Source organism: Mytilus galloprovincialis, chromosome 5, assembly GCF_965363235.1.
Source record: "Mytilus galloprovincialis chromosome 5, xbMytGall1.hap1.1, whole genome shotgun sequence".
NCBI lineage: Eukaryota > Metazoa > Mollusca > Bivalvia > Mytilida > Mytilidae > Mytilus > Mytilus galloprovincialis.
This window is the reverse complement of record NC_134842.1, coordinates 73,161,769-73,173,944: the sequence shown is the minus strand read 5'-3', so window position 1 is coordinate 73,173,944 and position 12,176 is coordinate 73,161,769. Positions and strand designations below refer to the sequence as shown.

General features: G+C 32.1%; 1 protein-coding gene across 1 annotated transcript in view; it reads right to left on the bottom strand.

The window, feature by feature from the left end:
• LOC143074139 (uncharacterized) overlaps positions 1-908 on the bottom strand; it is a 106,661-nt gene extending 105,753 nt beyond the window's left edge. The window contains exon 1 of the mRNA XM_076249686.1: positions 888-908. Coding sequence (XP_076105801.1) covers positions 888-908 — 21 coding nt within the window. The remainder of the gene's footprint in view (positions 1-887) is intronic.
• Between the last annotated feature and the right edge of the window lie 11,268 nt (positions 909-12,176).

Genomic DNA, 12,176 nt, shown 5'->3' with positions numbered 1-12,176 from the left:
TTGACAGCCGGATTTTATGTGAATTGCGAACTAGCAGAGGTGCAATCAGGAGGGTTAGATTTGTTTTCAATATTGAAATTTTGCAAAACGTGTTTCTAATTCGACATTTGGGTTGCTATTGGTTTGGTTTAAGTATAAGAAATGATTGGTACATACTGATCTTTAAAACAAGAAGGTATTTTCAACAGAACTTGTTTTTGATTACAGTTATTGCATAATTTAACGCCATCGAGACCTTCGTATGCAAAGGCATTTAAATCAATTTGTGCATACGACTTAAGTTGATAACTTCTGTACATAAGGACTAACTAAACCCCTAGTTTTTGGTGGGGTTCGTGTTGTTTATTCTTTAGTTTTCTATGTTGTGTCATGTTTACTATTGTTTGTCTGTTTGTCTTTTTCATTTTTAGCAATGGCGATGTCAGTTTATTTTAGATTTATGAGTTTGATTGTCCCTTTAGTATGTTTCGTCCTTCTTCTTTATTAACTTATGCACATACAGATTAAGTTAATAACTTTTGTACATAAGAAGTCAATAAATAACTTTTGTACACACAACATGTACAATAAGAAATGATATTTTTCTCGGTTTCTTTTACGGTTGCATGGAAAACTGAGTTCGGGAAGATAACTCTTATAAAGAAATCTTTTTGGTCATTCAGGGAGAAAACAAAAACTACAATAAATAAATATGGCGGAAGAAGAAATAAATAACAATGAGAACAAATCTCAACGAATAGGGACTCTCAACCAATAATTAAAACCAATTGTTAAGAGAACAATTGAATGTGTTTACATCCCCAAAACATATCTAGACAGGAAACTAAACAATTAACAAAATATGTGGTACTTAAGATGATGAATAACGTCAGCACTTTTTTTTTTACCTCATGACCATCACAATTCATTTGTGAAGTTGATACGTAATATCTATCAAGAAGGTTTGGTAGCTGCCGATTGATTTTTTTTTTTTTAGAAAAAAACCCACACGACGTTCTTTGTCATAACCATAGTTTATCAACTTTCTGTTAAAACACTACTAAAATTAAAACAAATCTTTGTTATCATGGTTATAAGACTAAAACTCGAATTATAGTGAGCATAGAAGTTTAGCAACACTTCTTTTCTTTTAAGCTTTGTACGTATAATCGATGTTTTACCTTGTTCACATGTGCTTTTAAACGATATTTGAAATTTATTTGTTTTAATAATATTGCAAGGGGCTTCGACCAATCCTTCCCAGAAATGACCGCCAGAGAACTACTGGGATGGTTGATGCCGAAATGAGTGTTGCCGTTGTCGCGGGTCGATTAAATTTGATTAGGTCAACAGTTTGGAGGGTAATAAATAGATACAGACAAACTCGAACTGCAAAGGATTGACAAAGTTGATACCAAGACCTCAATCCGATCAAACATGTATGGGATCTGTTGAACTGACACATTCATAAAAATCCCGGTGATTTTCACACAAAATTTTGAAAAAAAGTATTTGAAAATGCACTGATTAGGAAATGAAATGCAATTCCAAACGGCAAAATCAAAATATACTAAATGGAATGCAAAATCAATAACTATCCGTCATCGATCAACGTGGAGCACGGACGAGATATTAATTGTGGATAATGCTATACCAATTTCCACACTGGGACCCTACAGCGATCCATACAAAGACATTCCTAGTGAATAAGAGTGGTTAACATGTTGCTTCTTACATTTCATAATTCAAACTAGTTATTTGTGAAATCATATGTTATTCCTTTTTTGTAATAAAATAAAATTCTTTTTGGGATCAGTATAAATCATAAAATCTAATCTAATCAGGTTTAAAAAGCATTGGATTCTACATCATAGGATGGATTCTAATTGTTATCTAAAAATAATGGATGTAAAATTGACTTTCAGAAAATCCCTTCCTGATTTAATGATATCAATTAGCAGTAGTTCAAAAAATGAAAAGCATGCACTGTTCATGGCATCATATGGAAGTCAACAAATACCATCCATACAAATAATACCGTACAAAAAATATACATTTGACACCATATCATTGAATTTCAAACTGCTTTTGTGAATCGTGATTTTGTTGAAACTTAAAATATGGTTTATGTATGTTACTTTTCTAAATGAAACATGTTCAATATAAAAAAGAAAATGTGGTATTATTGCCAATGAGACAACTATCCACAAAAGACCAAAATGACACAAACATTTAAAACAACTATAGGTAACCGTACGGCCTTCGAAAATGAGCAAAGCCCATACCACATAGTCAGCTATAAAAGGCCCCGATAAGACAATGTTAAACATTTCAAACGAGAAAACTAACGGCCTTATTTATGTAAAAAGAAAAAAAAATCAAGGTGATCTGTATTCAAATCCTATTATCAGTGACAAAGGTTGCCTTTTTTCCGGAAGTTCAGTAGTTTTGTGTAGTTTTTTTCTAACCCCTACCAACAAAAACCTGTTCGCCTTGGTATGGCAATTTTTGTACATGTTGTACGTGGCGTCAAATTAAAAAAAAAACAATACACAACAATATCATGGTAAGTTGAATCAAACTCATAGTATAACAGTTGGTATAATTAGGGTAAGATTTCCAGAAAGATATACATAGTTAAAATATTAAAATTATGCTGCTCAAACAAATAATCTGCTGACATCTACAACATCCGTAACTTAGTCGAAAGTTGTCTCAATGGCAATCACAACTTATATTCATAAAGATAAGACCATGTGTTTACCTTAACATCATTATTTTTTTTAGAACCTTATCACGGTCGGTAGTGTCCGGCTAGGATCGCGGTTTTTCGAGTGATTTTATCGTTTTTTTTCGAGTGTGATCTTTTTTTTTTGAGTGAATATGAACAAAAATGTAAATTAACATAATTCCTTTCTAACAAGACGTGATATCTATACTATTAAACCAGAAGACCTCATTTTGTGTGTCGCTTCTCTTCCTCCCACAATTAATTAATCATCATGCCTCTGTGTCCTATAGGTACCATGCATAGTCACATTTGTCATCTATTCTTATGACTATTCAATTTGGGTTATTTTGGGAGAAAAACGAAAATTAAGGCGTCCGAATATTGTTCCGTCATCAAACCGACTTTGAAGTCACACATGACTTCCGGTTTTAACATTGAGAACCAATCGTATGATAGATAACAGAAAATGAAAAATAACAAGCCAATCAGAGCGTTGTCCACATCGGGGTTTTTATATCGAAAGAGCCACTACTATTATACTTCGGTTTTAACTTATACATAAGTTTCATAAGTTCTCGGACGGGGAAAGGACAATTTTTTTTGCGTTTATCTGCATGTATACTATAATTACTATACTATTATAATATATAGAGACTTTCTATGCAATATAGCAGTGAGTTTCTGTCATCAAACCGACTTTTAAGTCATAACTGCCGGTTTAACATTGATAACCAATCGTATTATAGATTAAAAAAAACTGCCAATCAGATCGTTGTCCCTATCGTGGTTTTTAGACCGTAACAACCACTACTATTATACCTCTGTTTTAACATAATTTTCATAATAGGTACTCGGACGGGGACAAGACAATTATTTTCACGTTTATCTGCATCATCCCCATGTATACTATAATTATTATACTACTATAATATATAGAGACTCTCTGTATGATATAGCAGTGATCGCCATGGAGAAGAAACTTCATAGAGTTAATAGTTAATAGAAAATTTAAAACACTTGAATATTATAAAATAGATACGTATGTTCAAAGTATGCAGAAATGCGAAAATAATGGAATATAACACAAAACAAAATAATAACGGGCTTAGAAATATTGTCCTGTCTCCATGTACCTAATAGTATATGACTTTTGATATAATCCAGACATAAAATACTTTCAACCAAGCTTAAAATGTCTGCAATTTCGCTTTTAAATGTAAATCAAACAGAACTTCCCGTTTTAAACTTGCACATAAATTTCATAAGAGTACTCGAGTACAGGACAATAATTATTGCGTTGATAGAGACTCTCCAAATCATATAGCAGTGGTCGTCTAGGAGAAACAACGTATAGTTAATAGCAAATACACTTTATTTATAGTAAAGGTAACTATGTTCATAGTATACAGAAACGCCAAAATAATGAAATTTAACAGAAAAAAATAGCGGACTTTGGAAACAAGGGAGAGGACATGAACTGTTTCCAAGTACCTATGAATCTTGATACCTTTTTTGAAATTCTCCAGATATGAAATCTTTTACTGAAATCATCTCCAGACACAAAATCTCACAAGCTCTTATGCCCATGATTTCGTGGGTGTGTTCTAGTAGACACTTGAAATTAGTAAACAAGGTTAAACAACGTATGTAAGTATTTGATTATATATTAATCCGAATTTTTTTTTCGTTAAAAAGTTAAAATTCGCATTAAAATGCTTTTATTCCAAAATAAAGAATAAAACCATATTTATACACACACCAATGCAAATGTAGAAGGAAATACCTACATGGAATCTATATATCCTTAGACATACAGACACTTTACACAAATTCTTGTTATTGCATTGAAAACATTAGTTTGTGTTCGGGCTTTACCGAGATCAGACCGGCCTCTTTTTAGTACCGCCGTGTTTTTTTGAGTGATTTTACAAATTTCCTATAACTCAAAATGTTATGTGTCAGTGTATTTATGTTTAAAATCAATAAACAATAATCAAAGGATCAAATTAAGGTGTTACCCAACACTTTTACTGAAATTAATTTGACTCGTTTTATTTTCATAAAATTTTCTACGACGCTTTGACAAAAATATTGAAATTACAAAAAAATTGAATCAGACACTTTATCGGAAAAAATGGCTGGATACATGGCAGTTTGTTTTAAGAACACTTATTTTGATCATTGAGACGCTTCATATTTTCTAAACGATAGAACGTGATTAAAACGTTCAGCTGGTTTCACTTTCACAGAGTTATCTCCCTGTAGTAGTATGTACCACCTTCATTCAAGGTCTGAAACAAATGCATTGACAATATTATGAGTCTCCTGCAGTATGTTCTAAAGACCGTTTTATACAGGATAAAATATCATTTATTTTAACTATGCAGAGTAGATGTACGTTGTCCGAACATAGTAGTTATTAAAGGTACCAGGATTATAATTTAATACGCCAGACGCGCGTTTTGTCTACACAAGACTCGTCAGTGACGCTCATATCAAAATATTTATAAAACCAAACAAGTACAAAGTTGAAGAGCATTGAGGACCCAAAATTCCAAAAGATTGTGCAAAATACGGCTAAGGTAATATTTTCCTGGGATAAGAAAATCCTTAGTTTTTCGAAAACATTCAAAGTTTTGTAACAGGAAATTTATAAAATTTACCATATAATTGATAATCATGTCAACACCAAAGCATTCGAAGTGCTGACTACTGGGCTGGTGATACCCTCGGAGAGTAAACGTCTACCGACATCGATCCGGTGGTGTAAATAGTTATCAAAGGTACCAGGATTATAATCTAATACGCCAGACGCGTGTTTCGACTACAAAATACGCATCAGTGTTGCTCAGATAAAAAAAAAAGCTATAAAACCAAACAAGAACAAAGTTGAAGAGAATTAAGGATAACAAATTTCAAAAAGTTTTGTCAAATACGGCTAAGGTAATCTATGTCAGGGGTAGGAAAATTCTTAGCTTTTCGAAAATTTCAAAGTTTTGTAAACAGGAAATTTATAAAAATGACCACAGTATTGATATTTATGTCAACACCGAACAAACTGATTAAATTAAAGGCTCATTTTCCAAAGAAAATGTTGAAAGTTGGCGTCAATGTGGTTTTATAGCTCGCTACCGAACCCCTTCCCCCTAAATTCTTTTATATTGATAATGTTGCTTGGGCGATCCACACATACGAAATTGGTTGACGGGACAATAATTGGGATCCAGCAGCATATATTGTATACAGACATCATATATATATATTACTGGGTTCTTTTTGGATGATGAAAAACAAACAGTTACAACTAGCAAAGACGTCAACACACAACAAGTGTCTGTAGATGATAGTTTATAGTACATCATAATCAAACATAAAACAACGTGACAAACAGTTTGATTAAAGTAAAATAAGAATACGAAGGACAAACATCAAATGCCGTTATACTACAATAAAAGGTTTACAATGTTCATATTATCATACAGACGTGTAATACAAACTATGTCATACAAATGATTAAAGTACAAAAAAAAACATTGGCTAACAATTTAAGAATGATGAATTTCAAAATAGTTTTTCTTAATCGCTTTTTTTTCTGAGACTGTTAATGAACTGTGTATTCGAATTGCATTTAATATAACATAAAGCAAAACAAAGCGAAGCCAACTCTTTCAATTTGTCTTTTAGTTTGGAATGGGGAGTACTTGTGTAAAGTGTAGAAAAGTCAAATGTGTTTTATGTATTGCAAGATAAAAAAAGTAGTCTAAGATTGTACGTACTCCAAAAGATCTTTTGCATTTTTCAGTATCCCCATCCGATTCACACCACCTCTAAAATCGGAAGTTTCATTATAATATCGAAACCCGGATTTGATGGCTGATAAAATAGATGTTTATAATTTTTAAAGAGGCTTCGTGTTTTGCAAAATTTTGGTCTTTAAGATTGACGTAGCATGGGTATTGATAGACCCTTTAAGTTTCTTAATACTGATTTGCATCAAATACCTCACAACCTTAATCTATTCGGAAAGAATATTTACGTCTTCGTTTTTGTGTTTAGCCATTTTTCATGGCAAAATCCACGACTGAATCCATCAGAATGTTGAAGGTTTCTTTCCAATTGATGTATTTAGGCTAAAGAAATTAAGGACATTTGGATAACACATTTCGCAGGTTATTGACAATGTTGAGGTCAACGGTAATAACGTTGCCAGCCGGATTTAATGTGAATTGTTAACTAGCACAGATGCAGTCAGGAGGTTAAGATTTGTTGTCAATATTAAAATTTTACAAAACGTGTTTGTAATTCGACATTTTGGTTGCAATTGGTTTGGTAAAGGTATAAGACATGATTGGTACAGACTGGTTTTTGGTGGGGTTTTTGTTGTTTATTCTTTAGTTTGTCTTTTTTATTTATTAGCCATGGTGTTATCAGTTTATTTTAGATTTATGAGTTTGACTGTCCCTTTGCTATCCTTCGTCACTCTTTTATTAATAACTTATGCACATAAAGATTTAGTTAATAACTCCTGTACATAAGGACTAAGTTAATATCTTTTGTACACTCAGCATGCTCATGGTGACATGTATTCGAATCCCTTTGCAATTGATAAAGATTGCTAGTTGTCCAGAAAGTCGGTTGTTCTGTCTATTTCCTACAGGTTCATCCACCAACATTGTAAAACAATCTGACAATAGAAACTATTAATAACCGAAGATGTGTAAAGTATTGATTAAACCAAATACGTAAAAATAGAAATAATATATCCACAAACCTACACCATTACTAGACTTAACAAACAAATAAAGACATATGTCTGAATGAATTGTTCCTTGGAGTATAGTAAATAGGCACTCCTTTGCAAAAAACAATACAGATAATTGAGATCTTTAATGTCCATGAAATCATGTTTCATGATTGTTAGATACAATAATGTACTAACGCAAATATCGTACTCAAGGTAAAATAAAAACAGATGAAATCTGTAAAAACTGACAAAACCAATGGAAAGACCGGACAGCAACTGATATATTCTTGACTTGGTATCGGCAATTTTAAAAGAAAATGTTGGTGTTAATGTGGTTTATAGCTCGATCAAACTCCCATTTACATGACAATGATATATAGTTCCAGTATATGGATAGTGTTGCTTGATCAATCAACAATCTAAATTGTTTGACGTGACAATAATTGGGATCTAGCAGCATATATAGTATACATACATTATATCAACTATTTGTTTTAGATCATGACAATCACACAGTCACAACTAGCAATGATATCGGCACAAAACAAGCGTCTGGTGAGGATACTTAGTATAATTTCATAATCACACCTTAAAAAATACAGTTTGATTTCAGTAAGCTACATGTATTGCTACGAGGCACACAAATTAAAGCCCGCTATACAAATAGCGTCCGAGTCAAACCTTTAGATTCAGAACAATCGGGAAGCCACAAAAACTAAAACACGGAAGCCGTATCATCATATACATAGTCGTGTCAGGCGTCATTCGACCATAAGGGAAATAATAGTAAGAATACAAATATACGGAAAACTGCAAAAGCAATGATATGATACAGTGTCAAAAACTGAAATTATTAACTCAATACCATCCTGTATTATTATAAACTGTCAATTTTTGCCACGGTAGAATTAATAAACCATTGACAGTTGGGTGCAGACCAAGCATTACATAAAGTAAACGCAAGTTAACGCCACGTGCACATATTTCGTTAGTTAACTTAAAATTTCCCGTTTACTAGTAAACGCGCTTTTACTATAATTACGTTAACGCGGTCAAAATGGAAATTTTTAATGTCTACCCGAGTAAACGGGTGTTTACTCTGTGTCCGTTTAGTCAGTAGTAATCGGGCGTTTACTTAGGAATTTTTCATTTTTTTTACGTGCACTTAAAAGTAAACGGGCGTTTACTACGGATTTTGCAAGTGTATTTTTACGCGCACTTGAAAGTAAACGCGCGTTTACTTTTCGCGTTAACTGATTGTGTAAATTTAGAAATAAACTTCAAGTTCATTTATACATTTATTTTATAAAAGAGACTTTTAGTCTTTATATTTTACGTATATGTGTTTCAAATCAGAACAATTCAACAAATATTTAAATTCGAAATATTATTTTCAATAAATACACAAAAACAGTTCCAATAACTTTGCTAATAGCAGATTTTCTATATTTTCTTTTCAAAAGTTACATGTACAAATATCGAGGCGGAAAGGAAGGTTATCCAAAACATTGAAAAATATTTTTATATGATAGGATATAAACATCAAGGTTTCCGTAGCTTCGTTTCCTATTTTTAACAGTCTTTTCTAATTCCTAGCTATAACTGGTTGCATTTAACACATAATTTTTAATCGTAATTCACCTTGTTTGCCTTGGATTTACATGATTTAAACTTCTGTTTTGACAAACGATGAAATAACAAATCCATCGATTTATAGCTAGGAATTAGAAGAGACTGATAAAAATTGGAAACGAAGCTACGGAAACCTTGATGTTTATATCCTATCATATAAATGATTAAAGTGTAAAACTTACGTTTCATATTTTTGTTTATAAGATACACATATGCATTAACTAGTAACTAGAAAATAATAGAGTCAAACTGTAGAGGAATATATGATTTGCAAGTGTCTCTGTAATATAGACATGTTCTTTTATTTATATGACTGTAATTGTCGCGAAAGAATATAATTAACATATGTACATTTCCGTGTCCTTCATTCGTTTATGTTAGAGATAAAAATTTGAACATGCAATATAGAGTCAATGCGTATAATCAGATTCTTTACTTTTTAGAAGCCGTAGATAAATCTAGCAACTGATTCAGAATAATTATTTGAAAAAGAGTGTCTACTTTCTTCTACACAAAATACAACTTACGAAGATTTTTCATGTTGGTGTATCTTGAAAAAAGGTTGAGATGAATTCAATGATTCAGAAAAAAATCTTTGTCCCGTTACCTTTTTCACGATTTTGACCTACCGAATTAGATTATTTACTGTTTTTGTAATAATACGAGCAATGTCAGATGTGGAATAGGTTCTGCTTACACTTCTGGAGCACCCCAATATTTTGGTGGTATTCGTGTTGCTGTTGTATTCCAGTTGTGTCTTTGTTTTGTTTACGCATCGTTGTCAATATAATTAAATTTTATGCGACTGTCGTACAAGTGAGAGGTTCAGTACTATAAAACCAGGTTCAGACCAACATTTTCTACATTTGAGTGTGCCTTAACCAAGCCAAAAATATGACAGTTGTTGACCATTCGTCTAATGGGTTTTAATATTTGATTTTTTTTCATTTGAATAGGGACTTTCCGTTTACAATTTTCCACGGAGTTTAGTATTTTGTTATTTTACTTTTTATAGATATGTTGCAATTAAACAACATGTAAAAATTGGTATATGAAATTGTCGACAACAATGAATATCGCTTAATAACATTTTGAATAATATTGAGAATGGAAACGTGGATTTGATTGTGTCAAAAAGACAAAACAAAAACAAGCAGAAAATAGCCCAAGCTACCAACGGGTCTTATACACAGCGATATACATCCCTTACCTTGTGGTTAGCTTTAGCTGGTCCAAAACAATAATGATAACTATTTCAGCGAAAATGGACGTCACACTAAACTCCAAAACAGATAAATGAAACAGAATTTGAAAAAGAGCCAAACAAGATTAACACAGGCCAGAGAAACCTGATTTAGAATAGGCAGAACACTCTCCGAGTTCGATGTTTGAATAAGTAACAGAGGAAAAATCCGCATATACTGTAAATCTAGAAATTATTGCTATGTTTTCATTAATGCGAAAAAAGATGACAGGGTTATAATCGCAATGATTTAAACTCGCATTTTATTTTATATAAATTTTAATTATGAATTTTGCCAAAAACCCAAAAATCAAAATTGTATTTCAGTCTAAAACGATAAAATTGCAATAACAAATACACGCAATAATTTCTGAGTTTCCAGCATCAAAGAAAAAAATGTATTAGAAACGAATTGTGAAGAGAACACTTGAAGGTTTTACCACCACAAAATGCACATATTTTGATCGAAAATGTTTACTTCCCGTTTAAAAATGTCAATGTTATAATAAAAAAATACAGCTAAATGTACGTTGTTTGTTGTGAAACAAATATGGTTTCTATATACTTTTGATAAAAAATAAGGGAGAATGGTAGGTACTTCTGATTTTACATTACGTAAAAGTTAAACTTTAGATAACACTGATTTTAAAAATATAACGTTTTTGTAATTTAAAAATAATAAAAAAAAAAACGGCTTCCTGGTTACAAAAGGTAATTTCCGGTTATTTTTTTTAAGTCAAAGTCTGCTTACCAATGGTAAATAAACTATATAGATATTGGGAGATGTGGTATGAGTGCCAATGATTCAACTTTCCATCCAAATAAAAATTTATAAAAGTTAGTCATTATAGGTCAATGTACGGCCTTCAACACAGAGCCTTGGCTCACAACGATCAGCAAGCTATAAAGGGCCCCACAAATTAGTCATGTAAAACAATTCAAAAATGAAAAACGAGACACACGTATGAACTACATCATCAAACGACAACTACTGTACATCAGATTCCTAACTTAAGACAGGTTTGACTTTATCATGTATCAATTATGATATACATTAAAGAATGAAATGTAGATTGTGACTTTAATTTTAACCTCAATTTCAAGGTCTTAACGCAAGGACCTAAATCAAAAGACCTGAATTCTCCACTGTATGATTTATTTGTTATAACAAATAAAGGCGACATTAGTATACCACTGTTCAAAATTCAATAATCGATAGAGAAAAAAAGACAACCGGGTTACAAAACTAAAACTGAGGGAAACGTATCAAATATAAGAAAACTACGACACAACAGAGACACAACACCGAAATGTAAAACACACAGAAACGAACTATAATGTAACAATGGCCATTTTCCAGACTGGGTACAGTGCATTTTATGAAAAAAATGGTGCGTTGAACCTGTTTGTGTGACGTGCCAAACCTCCCGCTTTATTTGCAGTGTTAATTATAACATTAAAATGAAAACATTACACGATAGGGCTACAATAAATAAATGGGAGAAAATATAGGACAGAGAAACAAACAAAGAATAGCCATCAAAAGGTAACATGTTACGTTCGGAGGACGTGTTTTTCAACAGACTGTCGGCATTTCAATGGGAACAAACTGTGCCTCTCTACTTGCCGACTTGTTTCTTTATTATTATGAGGCTGACTTCATGCAGGAATTTCGTAGGAAGAAAGATAAGAAGTTGGCAATATCCTTTAACTCTACTTTTCGCTATATAGTGGGAGATATTATGGATATAATTGTGCAAATCGTGATACAAGCATGAAATTTGGCATAAAGGTTAACTAAATGATTATTAGAAAAAATCAGGTGCTGGCCATCAAAAATTTCCATT